The sequence below is a fragment of the Panthera onca genome, chromosome B1 (genome assembly GCF_046562875.1).
Source record: "Panthera onca isolate mPanOnc1 chromosome B1, mPanOnc1 haplotype 2, whole genome shotgun sequence".
Taxonomy (NCBI): Eukaryota; Metazoa; Chordata; class Mammalia; order Carnivora; family Felidae; genus Panthera; species Panthera onca.
The window spans coordinates 43,066,333-43,085,331 of record NC_138342.1 but is presented as its reverse complement, the minus strand read 5'-3'; the positions used below and the strand labels follow the sequence as shown (position 1 = coordinate 43,085,331).

The window sequence follows — 18,999 nt, the reverse complement described above, 5'->3', positions numbered from 1 at the left end:
TTCAACTCAAAATAACAGTGCATTAGTGAATTATAAGAGACATTAATGTGAGAAGATATAAGGAACATGGAAGAATTAAAAATGGAGGCAAAAAGGACTGGATTTTTTTTTTTTTTTTTTTTTTGAAGTGGGTTCCATGCCCAGCGCAGAGCCCATCTTGGGGCTTGAACTCAAGACCCTGAGATCAAGACCTCAGCTGAGATCAAGAGTCGGATGCTTAACTGACTGAACCATCCAGGTGCCACGGATATATATTTTTTAAGATTTTATTTTTAAGTAATGTTTACACCCAGTATGGGGCTCTAACTAACAACCCTAAGATCAAGGGTTGCATTCTCTGAGCCAGCCAGGTGTCCCAAGACTGGATATTATATAGGCTTGAACTATAGAAAAGGTTGAAATGCATTCAGAAAAACTGTTGATTAGTGAACCCAAACTTTTTTTATGTTTTTTTTTTATGTTTACTTATGATAAGTTACCTAGTTAATACCAAATAGATTCATATAGAAAAAAATTATAATGGTATTGTATATTATGAAACGCTTTTAAAGTATTTATTTAGCAACTATAGTACATCTGAAAATTAGATCTTATTTTAAGAAACAACAAATAAAACGTTTAACTCTCATACCAAAATAACGCTCTAGAAAACTTGATTATTTGTTAACATATTTGTGCCAACTGTAATTATTTTCTTCTGATACATTTCTAGAGGGAGAATTACTGGGTCAAAAGGTATGTGTATGTTTTTGACTCTTACAAATTGTACTCTGAAGGTTTCTGTTACTTTGTAAGTTTTTTTTCTTTACAATTAAAGTCATAGTGTATGTGCAGCTTTGTATTTTTTTACTTAATAGTATTGTATATGTATCTCCTATGTTAGTTGTTTGCAAACTTCATTTTTAATAGTTGTCTAATATTCTGTTATATTGAGATACTAAAAGTTACTTAACATTCCCATAATGTTATTATGTTTATTTTTCTCTATTGTGAATAAAGTTTCAGGGAACTTGTTTATGCCTGTTATTTTATCCACGTTAGATTATTTTTCTTTCTTTTTAAATTATTTATTTTTTTATTTTATAGAGAGAGCAAGCAAGCATGTGAGCTGGAGAGAAGTGGAGGGGGAGAGAGAGAATCCCAAGCAGGCTCCACGCTTAGCTTAGCTTGATCCCGCTACCCTGGAATCATGACCTGAACCGAAATTAAGAGTCACATGCTCAACCGACTGAGCCACCCAGTCACCCCTCAGATTATATTTTAGGTTAGAGTACTGAAAAAGAAATTACTGGGACAAAGGTTTAAATGTTTGTAATGCCAAATTGATTTCTAGAATGGTTATAATTAATTAATTAATTTTATTTATTTATTTATTTATTTATTTATTTACTTTATTTTTGAGAAAGAGTGTGTGTGGGGGGGAGGGGCAGAGAGAGAGAGAGAGAGAGAGACCCACACACTCAGAATCCGAAGCAAGCTCCAGGCTCTGATCTGTCTGCACAGAGCCTGACATGGGGCTCGAACCCACGAACCATGAGATCATAACCTGAGCCAAAGTTGGATGCTTAACCGACTCAGCCACCCAGGCACCTCTATTTACTTTTTTAAAGAGTTTATTTGTAAGTAATCTCTATACCCAGTGTTGGGCTCAAACTCACAACCCCAAGATCAGGAGTTGCATGCTCTACAGGAGCCAGGCAGGTGCCCCTGGTTGTAATGACTTAAAGTTTCATTAGCAGTGCATGGTATTTTCTATCTTAAGACCTCTTGACAAATAGTTTTTTGTTGTATTCATATATTAGTCTTTGTAGATAACTGAATTAAGATGCCACCCACCCTGAATCATATCTTTTGAAATTATTGTTACTTGCAGCTTTTTTTTTTGTCTTTAATCACAGAATTAATTTTATTTTATTTTTTAATTTTTTTTATTTTTTATTTTTTATTTTTTAATATATGAAATTTACTGTCAAATTGGTTTCCATACAACACCCAGTGCTCATCCCAAAAGGTGCCCTCCTCAATACCCATCACCCACCCTACCCTCCCTCCCACCCCCCATCAACCCTCAGTTTGTTCTCAGTTTTTAACAGTCTCTTATGCTTTGGCTCTCTCCCTCTCTAACCTCTTTTTTTTTTTTTTCCTTCCCCTCCCCCATGGGTTTCTGTTACTTGCAGCTTTTTTGGATCAATACAATGTTAGGTTATTAGGCTTGAAGGCAGTTCAGCTTCCTACCCATTGCTCTTCTTTCAAGCATATCAAATTGGCATTGTAGAAGACGAAATTTGGCCTTTTCAGTACTGTCCAGAGCCAATTGTCCTTTGATTTAGAATAAAGGAAATTATATTTTGCCATATTTAAAGACTTTAAACTTGGAGGAGCATAATGGATAAAAGTAAGTAATTTATAATAAAAGCAGTAATTTATAATGTGGTCAAGTTAAGCTGAAACATATAACTCATTTTCATTGCTAACAGACCCCACTTCCTGGCAAACTTAAAACCCCCTGAAACTGGAACTAAGGTAACATCAAAATTAAGTGATCTAGGTCACATCAAAACCATTTAAGATACTTTGCAGTTATATTAACAAACATGAAGTGCGACTTTTCTTACTTAATAAAATAAGATGATTTTCTTAAAACTTTATCTGACGGTATTGCTTTGGTTGGCCTAGAATTAAACAAACAAACAAAAATCAAAGCAGAACTCAAAGACATTGCTAAGGAGTTATTTGCTGTAGCCTGTGCCAAATAGGACATTGCCCACTCTAGGGATGCCTGGGTGGCTCGGTTGGTTAAGCATTGGCTCTTGATTTTGGCTCCGGTCATAATCTCACAGTTTGAGTTTAGGCCCCGCCCTGGTCCGTGCTGACTTTGAGGAGCCTGCTTGTGATTCTCTCTCACCCCCCTGCCCCTCCCCCATTCGCGCTCTCTCAAAATAAATAAACAAAGAAAAAAAGACATTTGCCAACGTAATACTGAAGCTTTTTGCTGGGAGAAAGTATGCTCTGTGGAGGAGGACTTGCTGAAAACACTTGTTTTCAACTAGTCTGTTGAGTGGTCTCATCAGTAAAGAAATGTAAAGTCTGGATCGTAGTAGTTTGAATATTGGATGGAAGGTGAGATAAAGATAGTGAATATAAGGACTCTTTCAAGACATTGGATGAGGAAAGAAAAGAGGTGGATGCCGTCATTCACTGAGGGAGAACATAGGGATTCAGATTCTCAGGCTGGGTAGACACAGGCAGGTTTGTAGGATATGTGTCAGGAGCCAAACGAGAGGGAACAATAGAGCGGATTACAGAGGAGACTGGGGGAGATGCAACCAGGAGCAGATGGTTTAGCTTTTGGGAAGCTTGCCTGCGTTGAGACAGATGGTAGATACTGAACACATAGGTAAATGTGACTGGGATAAAGACAACAGTCTTCATCCGTAGAGAGTTAGGATGTGTGTCCTTAGAGAGTAGGAAGGTGTACAGAAAAGATTTAACATAGTAGGCTTGAGATCGCTGTCCTTAGAAATACTTGCCTATACTGTCGGCTCTTGGCTGGTGTCTGGGAACTTGAACTTTTGGAAAGTTCCCAGTGTTCCCAAACTATTTGAGAATGGTTTACTGAGCCTAAACTATTTGAACAAACAGTGTGGTTTATGCTGAACACCTGCTTTCCTTCTGGGAATCTGGAATTCTGGTATATGCTAAGCAGAGGGTACATTCTATCAGTTCCCGATAAAAGCCTTGGGCAGTGAATCTGTAGTGCACTTTCCTGGTAGACAGTATTGTACACATGTTGTCAAAACTAGTTGCTGGAGGAATTAAACGCATCCTTGTGTCTTCACTGAGAAGAGACTCTTGCAAGCTTGTTACTGGTTTCCTCTGGACTTTGCCCTATGTGCCTTTCCCCTATGTGCCTTTTCCCTGTGCTGATTTTGCTTTTTATCCTTTGCTTTGAGTACAACTATGTACTGAGTCATGTGAGTCATCCTAGTAAATCATCAAACCTGAGGGTAGTTTTGTGGACCTCCAACAAAGGGGGTGACCTGGAAGGCTGAAAATGATGGTTGAGACTTAGAACAAACAGTGTGGCAGAAACAGAAGTCATGGCATCAGAGGAAGAGAGAAAAATGGTATGGAAATTTGCAACAAAGAGTTAGTAGAATGTAGATTCAGCTCTTGTTTTGGAAATTAATTAATTTATTCAGCAAGTATTTATTGACTATCAGGCATTGGGGTATAATTAAGAAACCATACTTACCTATAAACAACTCATTATTTATCAGAGTAGGGAGTTAGGCCTGTAAACATAATTATAATAAGGTACGGTAAGGACTGTACGGGAGAGAATGTAGTCAAGTATTACTGGAACCTGGAAGATGGGGAGTCTGAAAGGTGGACTTTGAGGAAATAAGCTATCATTGAGAATTTCTAGGAAAGAGTGTCATTCCAACAGGATTTTTGGTTATACTCAAGAAGAAAAAAAAATTTTTAAAGAGAAGATAGAAGAAGATATCCAGGTTAGGGATACCAGAGTTAAATATTAAAAGGAGTTTGGAAGAGGAGTGGTCTATCAGGAAAGGGAGATTCTGAATTGGATAAACATGACAGTGCAGGGTAACAGATTAGAATGGCTCACACTCTGACTTATGGCTATAGAATTGTAAGAATGAAAAACGAAACAAACAAACAAAAAAAGAATTGTAAGAATGAGGGGACAGTGAAATTGAAGAAGGGATAGGAGCAAAACAAACCTATTTGAAGATTTCATTTAGATTTAAGTGTTGGGCTCACCTGGCTGGCTTAGTTGGAAGAGCGTGCAACCCTTGATGTCGAGGTCATGAGGTGCAGAGATTGCTTAAATAAACAAACAAACGAACTAAATAGATTTAGGTGTAAAGTTGCTGTCTCTCCAAAGCTTTACTAAGTATATTACACGAACTTTCAAAATTACCTCAAATTACATAAGAGTAAAAATCAACCTTGTACATGCTTGCTTTTTAAAATTTAAAAAAAAAAACTGTATGTCTTCTGTTGTAGGACCTTGTTTTCTTGAAGTATTACATAGAAGGTTGTCGGTGGTTGTGATTTGAGTGAATTGTCTTTTCTCCAACTGCACTTGGAGACTTGGAGACCCGTAAACTTGTAAAATAGACTAAGTTTAATATATTTTATCTTGTTATATTTGCCATTCTTTGAAAAAATTTTAAATATTTTATCAGTTCTGAAGCCGTGAGTATTTTAACCGTAATTGAGGAAAAGGTCTTTTAGGTAATAGGGATAGATGTCGATATAGCACGTCTGCATTTTCTTTAATTCCATCTGGTGGACTGACAATAAGTATTGAGGGGTAAATGAGACAGTTGTTGGTAGCGCTTTGTTAATGCTTACTTTCTTTTTTGTCATCTCTCCCTCTTTCCTTCTACTTTCCCCTCCCCACTTTTCCTTACATTTTCCTCTCTCCTGCTTTTATTGCCAGGAGACCTGTTAAAATTAACAACCATTGTGTATCTCTACCAGTAACATTCAAAGCTAGAAAAACAACTATTAAAATAATATGCTTTTAGTTTTTAAGGTATAAATGGTAGTGCAAATATTTTTAAATGAATCATTTTTTTCTTTGTTTACATAATGCTGGTTAGTTAACTTTCAGCCTCTTATAATTTTTTTGTTTATTTTGAGAGAAAGTGAGCAGGGGAATGGGGCTGAGAGAGAGAGACAGAGACAGAGACAGAGACAGAGACAGAGACAGAGACAGAATCCCAAGCAGGCTCTGCACTGTCAGCACAGAGCCCAACGTGGGGCTCAGAGTCACAAAACTGTGAGATCATGACCTGAGCCAAAATCAAGAGTCGGATGCTCAGCTGAATTAGCCACACAAGTGCCCCTCTTGTTAATATTTTTTTTTTAAATAAAGCAGGACCAGGGGTGCCTAGGTGGCTCAGTTGGTTAAGTGTCCGACTGCGGCTCGGGTCATGATCTTGAGGTTCGCGAGTTCAGGCCCCATGTTGGGTTCTGTGCTGACAGTTGAGAGCCGGGAGCCTGCTTCAGATTCTGTGTCTCCCTCCCTCTCTCTCTGTCCCTCCCCCACTCATGCTCAGTCTCTCTCTCTCAAGAATAAATAAACATTAAAAAAAAAAATTTTTTTTTAAATAAAGCAAGACTGTCACTTCAAAACAACTGATAGCATTTGTTGTCAGTAATAAAATTCTAGCTTTCAGTATGAAAATTAGAACTTTGGAAAACTTGTATCTGTCACTGTGAACTTGACAGCTTCCCAATACTTAAAAGACCTTTCTGATGAGATCAGTGGTTCTATTAATGAGTGTGATGATTCTAACATCATACAATGAAGTGTGTCAACATTTGGAGTATCTGCATAACTCAACTTAGTAATATTTCCATTTCCAAGGGACAAATGCATGAAGTTATAAAATCAGGTGTAAGTAAAGCCTTCAAAAGGCAAAATATATCAGCGGAATTTTATGTAACAAAGTATTAAAAGTTTATCGATATGGTTTCAATTTCCTTCTTGCAAAAAAACAGTTAAGAAACTACCACGTGTTGAGTTTTTTGTATACAATCAAAGAATGATATGTACAGATTTCCAAATGCCTATCTGGTGAAGCCTAAGTTTCCTTTTAAATATCAACCAAAAGAGCATATCACAACAGTTTGAATGCACAAAGAAATGTGAGAATCCACCTGTCTTCCATTGTCAGATATTAAGGAGATGTAAAAATGTAAAACAATACTTTTCTCTCTAAAATTTTTTTTGAAAAAGTTGTGTCTCATTAAAATGTTATATTTGTTAGCATATACTAGGTTCTTTTATGAATAAGTTTTAAAAATGTTTTGATGCCTCAGTTCTAATGCCTAATCCAAAATACTGGTAAATATAAACCACATAAACTTAAGCTTTTTGAGGTCCTCAAGGATTTAAGAGAGCAAAGAGGTCCTGACCAAACCTTTGAATTCCCCTGTAGCAGAGAACTAATTTCCAAATGGAGATGAAGAAGGGGCGCTTGATTATCATGGCTCATTCTCCTGGTAATCATGAGTACTGGATTTGAATATTAAATGACTTGTTTAGAGACTTTAAAAGAGAAAGCACAGTTGGGGTTCATTCCTGTTGGGCTGGGGAGACTTCAAGGGCTTCAAGCACAGGATTTTCTTTACCCTCCTTCCAGGTATTGTTGTTCTGTGGATGGGAAACACGAGCCAAGAGGAATGGAAAAATCATCAGCCCCAAGTTAATGGCTGGTAGAAAAACTAAGCACTCCCATATAGTGTTAATCATGTCACTGGGTAATCTTTTCTTGGGACATTCTTTGGGGGGTGAGATGAAGGAAGAGGCAGGTTTACTATCTGTTCCTAAGATAAAACCTAACAGAAGGTATGACTAAAGAGGAACTGAGTGAATATCCTTGGAGCTACCAGTTCTTACTGGAAGAATAACAAGCCTGACTTAAAAGGAGCCCTGACCTGCAGGAACAACAGGACAATTTATTACTGGTTGTGCTCCCTGGGCAAAGCATCAATACTCAGCCACTTAGCCAATAAGGAAATACTTAGCCTCTAGAAAGAAAGGAAATTGGGGTTTAAACTCACGCTGGACTGTTCCCTTCAATTTAGCATATTACCTGGCAGTAAAGTGTAGATATTCACTAAAATAATTGAATCTGGGTTAAATGTTTAATGATTGGGATGAAAGGGGGAGGCTTTTCTATTTAGGGGACTTGGAGTAATCTGGTGGTTGCTTCTCTAAAAAATTTTCAAAGACCAATTGGAAGGAGATGGTTAATTGCAATAATAAACGTGGTTGAAATGGGAACTACTGATTGAAAGCAAGAACCATCAGACCAAGGGAGATAATACTTCAAGAGATGGAAATTTATAATTTATACTCACTGAACATTTGTTGAATGTCCTCTTCCCTAAGGGAAATAGATGAAAAGGAAGTACATTATGTAGACGCCTCACTGAGAGCTATCATTGAACACTTCACAGTGACTTCTTCCTCATGCCAGGACTTTTGAGGTTGGAAGTGAGTTATCTGTTGGGGCTTTTTCAAGTAAAACCACATTGCTCTGAGGGCCCTGCATAGACAGAAAATAGATTTAACTCAGAGTCTTTCAGTCTTAGAATGGCATTAATGCCAGGATTATGTGCAATACCAATAATTGCCAGTTTATGTTTAGTACGAAAAGAACTTTGGCTTGGACTTAGGTAGTTGGGTTGTAATCTATTTTGTAAACAGTATCCATTATTTATAAAGACAGATTGATATCATTTCAATGCTTCTATAAAATAATGTATGAATTACTTACGATAACGATAAAATGGTCTCCGAGGCCACCATTCGCACGTAGGGAAATCTAGATGATGATGCAGACCACACAACCTGACCCACAGAAGTGTTTTGTTTGCCTTGCACGGTACTTTAAAGATGGGAAATTTTACATAGAAATCTAGTTTTCCAACTCTTCTTAAAGACAAATCATACAATTTTTCAGACGTGGGCCTGCATTCTAGTAGGACCATAATCAGCTGGATCTGTCCCATGACACCATACACACACACGTTCTGTATACCCTCCTCTTGGCCAGTCTCCACCACTCCTTACTGCTTTCGCATGGCTCACCTTATTTGATTTTCCTGTTTGGCTCTACTGATGGTTAAGTTAGAAGTCTCATCTGGCCAGCTGTTTCACACAGACTATCCTAGGGGATCTTTCTTACTAGTGCCAGCTACCTGAAGTGCAGTATTGTGTATTTATAAGGGTCGTTAAGACAGCGAATCTTAAAGGTTCTCATCACAGGAAGAAAATAATTGTAACTATGTAAGGTGATAGATGTTAACCAAACTTACTGTGGTAATCATTTCACAATATATACATGTATCAAGTCATGTTGTACACCTTAAACTAACGCAGTGTTAATATGTCAATTATATCAATAAAAGTGGAAAACATTTTGGCTTCAGGATCCAAGTTATCATTTTTAAGTATCTCACTTTTTATTTCCAGGTGCAATCTGCTATTACCAATGTGTCCATGAGTATTTTATTCTTTCCTAATGACTCATACAAAGAAATAGTCAAGTGCCCAGTCCAATCTCATGATTTTTGCAGACATTTAAAAGCTTAAACATATTGAAATGTACTACCTCAGTTCTATTTCTTTGGGGGTATATGCATATAGCAGGTGTCCTCGTACTTGAAAGTTTAATTAGCCAGGGCAGCTGTCACATCGTCCAGGTGTTTTTAACATTCTCTGGTTGTAATGGCAGTGGCGATGTGATCTCAGAAAATGCTAACTGATCAACTTGCATTCTTAGACATGTTTCTGCTTTATTGAGTGCTGACAAGTGCTCTTGACCTAAAAAATAACTAATAGCAGAGGTTGTGGCTTTCTATTACTTAGTTGGAAGAATCTCAGTAATTTTGGCAACATTGGACAGTTGTGTTGTTTCTCATTACATTAATATTTGACTTACAAAGAGAGCCCCAAAGAAGCCATTTCTTTCTGTATTTTTAGCCTCTTATACAAAAGTTTTGATTCAGCTGCTAAAATTGCTTGTTGCATTTCATAAGTTTTTGCTGATTACAATGTTTTTGTGTCTCAAACTTCCACTGTTACTCTGTATATCAAGTTGCATCTATTTACTTGACCTTTGATTAAGTTAAATGGTCTGGTTTTTTTTTCAACAATGACATGTAATAACATATTTCTCTTCTTTTTTTAAAAACTAGATTTGGACTGAGCAACAAATTTGAATCAGAATTCCCTTCTTCGTTAACTGGAAAAGTGAGTGTCTATCGTTTACTTAGGTACTATTTATATACCTCAAAAGTAGAGTCTTTTCGTAACAAATTAGAAAAAATAATTATGCCAATGAGACATGTTTCTTGACATTAATATTGCAGTGTTGTTATTTCTTAAAATTTTTCTTTAGGTAGCTCCTGAAGAATTTAAAGCCAGCATCAACAGAGTTAACAGTTGTCTTAAGAAGAACCTTCCTGTTAATGTACGTTGGCTACTTTGTGGCTGCCTTTGTTGCTGCTGCACATTAGGTTGCAGTATGTGGCCAGTTATTTGCCTCAGTAAAAGAGTAAGTTGAATTAATATATTTTAATTTAAATTTAGAAGTAGATAAGCAAATCTTTCATTTACCTACTTTTTATTTTTGTATTGAACGAATCCCACCGTTGAATACGACAACAAAAATAATCTGATCCAGTAGAATGATTAAGTACATTATGGTATGTCCATAATGTCATATTAAATTTAATTATATGTTATATCTGTAATTTTTATGATCTAGGAAAGTACCTAAGAGTAGAGTAGAGTACGGCATTCTCCCTCTACGTATACATTAGTGGTGGTATAGCATAGTGATTGAGAATGCCGGGTGCAGCTCTACCACTAATCTCTGTGGCCCTAGGCACATTTCCTAACCTTTTTAAAATCTAGCTATCTTATGTACAAAATGACAGTATTCACCCAACTACTTGAATAGGATTGTGGCAAGTATAAAGTGAAATAGTATATGGAAAGCTATTAACTAAGTAGCTCAAAGCGTCTAATAAACATTGACTAATGGCGTGATTACTAAAATGTAAGATAGTACCAACAGATGAAATAACATGGTTACAATGTTTGTTTCTCGTTGGTCAGATTATGGGGAATTCTGTTTTCTTTTGAAGAAATTTGGTGGCTTTTTTTTTCTTTTGTATTTTACAAGTTTCCTGAGATGAGTACATAGTGATTCTGTAATCAGGAAAAAATGATCTAAAGAGTCATAATTTTGACTAAGATATGGATAGAGATATGGCAAATTGTTAAGGATGGAATGCATTACATTTTTGTTAAGGTTTTTAAAAAGTATGGTAACTATATGTATAAAAATGAAATCCTGTTAAGTTGAAATTGAATGAGTGGTTTTATGTGGCTGCATTTCGTTTTGTCGTCAAATAATGATAGGGAATATGGAAAAGCAAATTCAGTTTGTCCCTTGATTTCTGTTATAAAAATAAGCAGTATATTCCTAATGAGAAAGAATTTTAGCTAGTACATTTTATTGATAGGAAGGAGATAATGCCTTTGTGATAGAATTAATTTTGTAATATTTACTGTAATATCTGTAATACTCATTTTTTCTCCAAGAATATTTCTTCTTTTCCTTCTTGTATTTCTGACCAGATCATCTTCAGACCACAGAATGGTGTTTTTGTTTGTTTGTTTGTTTGTGTTTTTTTTGGTTTCGTTTTGTTTGTTTTTAATCTTTGGTTGTCCCTTGATCCATGATCAAATTTGCAGCCCTTGGAGGTTAGATCCTCTTACTTCCGCCTCCTGTTTGGGATGTTTTCATTATTTAAATGACTGCTGTATCTCATTTTGGTTGACAATTTACTGCTGTTTAACTCAGGGAATCATAAGAATTTTCTTATTTTAGAAATCTACGTATTTAAAATCTAGTTTTTTTTTGTTTTTGAGGTTTTGAGATCCTTTGTTTTTTACCTTTTAAACGAGAAAACAAGACATTGCAATGTGTGTATAGTGTAGGGTTTAGAAAACAAAACTAAACTTCCTACTCTTTTCCATGTGTTTTTAGCAACATAAATCATTTTGTTAAAAACATTTATTTATTTTTGACAGACAGAGAGAGGCAGAGCATGAGCAGGGGAGGGGGAGAGAGGGAGGGAGATACAGAATCCGAAGCAGCCTCCAGGCTCTGATCTGTTTGTTAGCACAGAGCCTGACACGGGGCTTGAACTCTCAAACTGAGAGACCACAACCTGAGCTGAAGTCAGACACTCAACAACTGAGCCACCCAGGCGCCCCAACATAAGTCATTTCTTAGATGCTTTCATTAAATTCTTATTTGAGACATAAGGTAGATTGCTTTTTTTAGGTTATTCTCATCTGTAGTTTCAGAAAGTACATTTTGTTCAACAATGTAGTATTCAGTCCAAGGTCTTAATTTTATATGGACTTTACTATCTAGTGAGTGCAAACAAATACGATTACCGCTTTTAAAAAAGCCGTGCATTTCCTTGTCTCTGATGTAAAGTATTACATACCCAGGGAGAGAGTGACACTTCATGCATGTATGAAGGTGCTTTGTACAATGGGAGCAGGATAATTTAGAGCAGGGATTTTTGACTTTTATTTGTCGTGGACTCTTTTTGTGTTCCGGGGAAGCCTATGAACCCTCTCTTAGAATGTTTTATTTGTATTTTAAAAGATTTAATGTATTTAAATGTATGAAATGAAATATTTAATGTATTTTAAATGTAGGAAATGAAATACACAAGTTATAAAGTTTCCTTATAACTTTCATTATCGAAGGGCTAAAATCCCTCAAATATATTACTTATAAATATTTATTAATGCATACAAAATAAGATAGCAGAGGATCTATGGTAATACGATGTGATAGGAAAAACCTATGATATCTGTGAGTGATGGAAGTACAGGTCCTGTTTAGTCTACCACAGATAGTTGCATACATTCATGACCTAAGGAAACTATACCACATTTCAGTTAGAGGTTAGTGAAAATGAAGACGAATCTTTGTTTCATCTACTTTTCATGGAGTCCTAGAATTCTATCTAGGTATTTCATGTTAAGAACCCTTGATTGAGATACTAGTATAAATAAAGGCTAAAACCCTGCCTGATTGTTAGCCACTGAACCTTTCCTCTGTCTTCATTTGTGAGGTGGTATTGGTTAGAATTGTCTTGGGGCGCCTGGGTGGCTCAGTCGGTTAAACGTCCAACTTCGGCTCAGGTCTTGATGTCACAGTTTGTGAGTTCGAGCCCTGCGTCGGGCTCTGTGCTGACAGCTCAGAGCCCGGAGCCTGCTTCAGATTCTGTGTCTCCCTCTCTCTCTCTGCCCCTGCCCTGCACACGCTCTGTGTCTCTGTCTGTCAAAAAATAAATAAACATTAAAAACAAAAATTAGAATTGTCTCCGACTCTTAAGTCGAATCAGGACCAAAGGCATACTTTCTGTGCAGCTCAGTGTTTCCACCTTCATGACATTATTCAATAATTTGGATTATTAGATTTCTGCATTGCTTTGTATTTTTTTATTTTATTTTTTTCTTTTTCTATTATTATTTTTTTAATTTACATCCAATTTAGTTAGCATATAGTGCAACAATGATTTCAGGAGTAGATTCCTTAAGATTTCTGCATTGCTTTTAAATCCATCTCCAACTAAGTACCCCTTTGTATCAGTTGACCTTCCTCTGGAGACCTTGTTTTCAATCTGCATTATTATTATTATTCCTTTCAAATTACCTTTCGTTTTAAAAACAAACCTCCATAACCTATCTTTGAAAATTATTTAATATACAGCAGAATTTACTCTTTTTGATGTAGATCAATGATTTTTGACAAATGCATAGAGTAGTATACTACCACCACAACCAAGATACATTACGGTTCTCCAGAAAACTTCCTTGTGCTGTTCCTTTGTAGTCATACCCTTTTCAGCTCTTCAACCCTGACAGCCACTGATCTGTGTGCTATCCCTACAGTTTTGCCTTTTGAGGCATGTTATATAAATGGAATTATGCAGTATATGTAGCCTTTTGAGTGTGGCTGTTTCCTTTAGCTAGTGCATTTGAGATTCATCTATTTTGTTGCATGTATCAGTAGTTTATTTACTTATTTATTTTTGCTGAGTAGCATTCCATTGTATGGATGTGTCACAATTTGTTTATCCACTCACCAGCTGAAGGGACATTGTGTGGTTTACACAATCCAGTGTGGATTGTGTAATTGGTTTCCACAATCCAGTTTTTGGTGATTTTGAATAAACTTACTGTAAATGTTCACATGCATATTTTTCTGTGAACGTAAGTTTTTATTTTTAGGAGTTGGGTGGCTGGATCCTACAGTAAGTGCATGCTTGATTGTATAGGAAACTTCCAAATTGTTTTCCAAAGTGGCTGTACCGTCTTACATACCAGCCAACGATATATGAGAGTTCCGGTTGCTCGGCATCTTTACCAGGACTTAGTATTGTTAGTTTTAGAAATTTTAGTCGTTCTCATAGATGTAGTGCATCTCATTCTGGTTTTACTTCCTATTACCCTTGTGACTAATGGTATTAAACACCTTTTAATGTGCTTATTTGCCATTTGTACCTCTTTGTTAAAGTGTTTATTCCAATATTTTCCCATTTTGTTGTTGTTTTTGTGTTTGAAAGAGAGTGAGTGAGCAAGAGTGGGGGAGAGGGGCAGAAGGTTAGAGAGAGAGAATCTTAAGCAGGCTGCACTGCGTGGCGTGGAGCCCAACGCAGGGCTCGATCTCATGACTGTGAGATCATGCCCTGAGCCAAAATCGAGAGTTGGATGCTTAACCGAATCAGCCACCCAGGCACCCCCAAATATTTTGCCCGTTTTTAAATCGTTATTTTTTAGGATTCCTGGGTGGCTCAGTCAGTTAAGCATCTGACTTCAGCTCAGGTCATGATCACAGTTCGTGAGCTCATTAGTTCGAGTCCCTCATTAGGTGACCTCGTGCCCTGCTTCTGGTGAGCACGAGCCCTACTTAGGGTGAGCCCCACTTCTCTCTCTTGATGCTTTTCATGGGATTCTTTTTCTCTCTCTCTCAAAAATATTTTTTATTGTTGAGTTTTGAGAATTTTTTATATGTTTGGAGTATAAGTCCCTTGTTAGGTATGTAGCCATATATATTTTTAAATGCTTTTTCTAAATATTAAAAAAAAGTTAAAAGAGGAGTGTCTCTGTGGCTCAGTCTGTTAAGTGTCCCAACTCATGGCTCAGGTCATGAGTTGAGCCCCTTGTGGGGCTTTATGATGACAGCTCAGCCTGGAGCCTGCTTCGGATTCTATGTCTCCCTCTCTCTGCCCCTCCCTCGCCCACACACACTGTCTTTCTCTCAAAAAATAAACATTGAGAAAATTCTTTTAAATGGTTTTTCTTTTTTTCTTTTCTTTTATTTTTGGGAGAGCACAAATGGGGGAGGAGGAGAGAACGGGGGACAGAGGATCCGAAGCAGGCTCTGCACTGACAGGCTCACAGCAGCGGGCCTGATGTGGGGCTCAAACTCACAAATTGTGAGATCATGACCGGAGCCAAAGTTGGAGGCTCAATCGACTGAGCTACCCAGGTGCCCCCAAATATATTTTTCCAGTCTGTGGCTTGTCTTTTCATTCTGTTAATGCCTTTGGCAGAGCAAAAGTTTTTGAGTTTGATGAAGTCTAATTTATCAATATTTAAAAAAATGGGTTGTGTGTTTGGTGTTCTATCTAAGAATTCCTTGCCTAAATCAAGGTCACAAACTTTTTCTCCTATAGATCTCTTCTGTATTTTACTTTTAGATCTATGACCCATTTTGAGTCAATGTTTGTGTAAGTGTGAGGTACAGGTCTGAGTTCATTTTTTTTTTTGTATATAACTACAGGTTTTCCAGTACCATTTTTTGAAATGACTGTGTTTTCCTCATTAAATTGCCATTACACATTGACAAAAGTCAGTCGACCCTATTTACATGGATCTATTTTTAGACTCTGTTCTTTAGATCTTCGTGTGTCTGTCTTCATTTTAATACCACATGATCTTTACTATAGCTTTCTAGTAAGTCTTGAAATTAGATAGGGTGGCTTCCAAACTTGTTCTTATTTTTCAGGATTATTTTGGCTATTCTGATGTTTTTACTTTCTATGTAAATTTTAAACTCAGCTTGCCAGTACTGTGTCTGAAATTTTTTTTGATTGGGATTAAATCTGTAGATCAGTTTTTGGGAAGCCTTGAACAAGTCTTCCACAGCATGAACATGGCATAACTCTTCAATTATTTGGATCTTCTTTGGTTTTTTTCATTAGTGTTTTGTAGTTTTTTGCATTGCATATAGATCATACACACATTTTGTTAGCTTTATATGTATTTCTTTGTGCATAGTGTTATTGTTAATGGTAGTTTTTTAAGTTTATTTTTGAGAGAGTGAGAGCTTGCATGGGGGAGGAGGCAGAGAGAGAGAGAGAGAGAGGGAGGGAGAAAGAGAGAGAGATAATCCCAGGCAGGCTCTGCACTGTCAGCATGGAGCCTGTTGCAGGGCTTGAACTCATGACTTGTGAAATCATGACCTGAGCTGAAATCCAGGCTGACTGAGCCATCCAGCCACCCCAATGGTATCATTTTTTAAATTTTGATTTCTAGTTGTTCATTGCTAGTACATAACAACTACAATTGATTTTTGTATATTAACACTGTGTTCTGTGACCTTGCCAAACTCACTTATTAAATTCCAGGAACGTTTTTCTAGATTCCAGGGGATTTTCTATGTAGAAAATAACCAAACATGTTGTCTGAGGATAGTGACAGTTTTATTTCTTGGCTTCTAATCTGCATACTTCTTATTTATTTTTCTCTCTTTTTTTCCCACTGGGCAAGACTTCCAGTAAAATGTTGAATAGGAGTGATGAGAGTGGACTCTTAGCTTCAGTCTTGGTTTTCTCTATTGTTTTTCTGTTTTCGATTTCATTGATCTTTGCTCTTATTTTTGTTATTTTGTCTCCTTGCTTCGGATTTCATTTATTATTTTTTTAGTTTCTTAAGATTGATGCAGAAGACATTGATGTGAGAACTTCCTTTTTTCTGATATAAGCATATAAAGCTGAAATTTTTCTCTAAAGCACTGCTTTGCTTGCATTCCATATTTTACTTTCATTCAGTTCAAAATATGTTATGATTTTCCCTGAAACTTCCTCTTTGATTTATGTATTATTAAGAAATGTGTTATTTAACTTACAAATATGTAGGAATTTTCCAGACACCTTCCTGATACTGATTTCTAGTTTAATTCTGTTGTCAGGGAATATACTTTGTGTAATTTCATTTTCTTAATGTGTTAAGTTTTATTTTAGGGCCTCAAGTATTGTGTGCTTTGTTAATGATGTCTTTAAAATTGTTTTTATTTTAGCAGCCTTATTGAGATGTAATTCACATACAATAAACTGCATATATTTTCAGTGTGTCACTTGATGAATTTTGTCATAAAATTAACACCTTTATACAGGTATACATTAAAATAGTGAACATATTCATCACCCCCAAAAGTTTTCTTGTGTCTGTTTGTAATCCCCTCCTCCACCCCTTCCAGGCAGCTGCTAATCTGCTTTTTGGTAGTATATATTAGTTTGCGTTTTCTAGAGTATTATATAAATGGAGCCATACAGTATGTATTCATTTTTTTTTTTTAAGTTTATTTATTTATTTTAAGAGCATGCACATGCATAGCATGCGAGCAGGGGAGGGGCAGAGAGAGAGAGAGGAAGACAGAGAATCCTAAGCAGGCTCCACACTGTCAGCAACAGGAGCCTGACATGGGCCTCGATCTCACAAACTGTGAGATCATGACGTGGGCCGAAATCCAGAGCTGAATGCTTAACCACCTGGGCCACCCTGGCGCCCCTCATTTTTGTTTCTTTTACTCATGATTATTTTGAGATTCATCCATGTTGTTGGGTCGATGGTAGGTAGTTCATTCCCTTTAATGCTGAGTAATGTTTTATTGTGTGGATCTATCACATTTGTTTATTTGATTGCCATTTGTGTTTCCAGTTTTCGTCTATATAAATCTGCTATTACTATTTTTGCTCAAGTCTTTTTATAAACATATGCTTTCTTTTCTCTTGAGTAAAAATTTCTAAGAACAGAGTAGTGTGGTCGTATAGTATATGTGTGTTTAACTTTTTAAGGAATGGAGAAACTGTGTGCCCAAGTGGTGCTGTTTTTTTCACATTTTCACCAGCAGTGTGCAATAGAGTCTTTTCTGCTCTATTCTTGTCCACATTTAATATGGTTAGTCTTTTTAATTTTAGTCATGCTAATAGGTATGTAATGTCATCATTATAGTTTTAATTTGCATTTCCTTAATAATAAATGATGTTGAGCATCTTTTCATGTTTATTTAACATTTGTGTATCTTTGGTGAAGTATTCCAACTTTTTGCCTGTTTTTTTTTTTTTTAAATTGAGTTTTCTTACTGTTGAGTTTTGAGAATTCTTTATGTATTATGGGTACAAGTATATGCTTTAAAAAGATTTCTTCCAATTAGTGGTTTGACTTTTCATCTCCTATCAGTCTTTTCAAAAGTGGAAATTTCTAATTTTAATAAAATCTCACTGATTCGTTTGTTCTTTTATGGATTGTGCTGTTAGTGTTATATCTTATAACTCTTCCTAAGCCTGGGTGCAAAGATTTTTTTCCTGTTCTAGAATTTTTATAGGTTCAAGTTTTACTTTTAGGTCTATGATTGATTTAGAGTTAAAATTTTTATATGGTGCAGTGTATGGATTGAAGTTAAAATATTTTTTCTTTGCATATAGGTATCCAGATGTTTCAGTAATATTTGCTATAAAGGCTATTCTTTCTTCACTGAATTGCTTTTATTCATTTGTTGGAAACTAGTTGTCAGTATATATGTGCATCTGTTTCTTAGCTCTGTTCTGTTCTCTTGATCTGTTTGTTTATTTTGATGCCAATACCCCATTGTCCTGAGTATTGTAGCTTTATAATTATGTCGTATAATTGGGTAGTGTTTTCCAACTTTGTCAAGTTGTTTTTCTTTTTCAAAGTTGTTTTGCTTTTTACGTTGTTTGTATTCCATATGGATTTTAGAATCAGCTTGTCAGTTTCTACCAAGGAGATTCTTTTGGGATTTTAGTTTGGATTGCGTTGCGTCTATGCATCAATTTGGAGAAATTGGTGTCTTAAAAATATTTAATCTTCTGACCCATGGAACAATAATATATCACTCCATTTACTTTTAACATTTTTTCTGATCAATGTTTTCAGTTTTGAGTGGACATGTCTTGTATATCTTTCCTTAGATTTATTCTCAAGTATATATTATTTTTATGCTATTTTGAATAATATATATTTTTATTTATTTTTAAGATTTTTTATAGTGTATATAGTATACTACTGTACATTACTATGGTGTATAGTGTAACATACAGTGTTAT

At 36.0% G+C, this 18,999-nt stretch overlaps 1 protein-coding gene across 2 annotated transcripts in view; it reads left to right on the top strand.

Annotated features, from left to right (window-relative positions):
* CHIC2 (cysteine rich hydrophobic domain 2) overlaps positions 1–18,999 on the top strand; it is a 56,814-nt gene that overhangs the window by 13,529 nt on the left and 24,286 nt on the right. For both annotated transcript variants that reach the window (XM_060655039.3, XM_060655040.3), the window contains exons 2-3: positions 9,748–9,802; positions 9,951–10,106. In XM_060655039.3, coding sequence (XP_060511022.1) covers positions 9,748–9,802; positions 9,951–10,106 — 211 coding nt within the window. The remainder of the gene's footprint in view (positions 1–9,747; positions 9,803–9,950; positions 10,107–18,999) is intronic.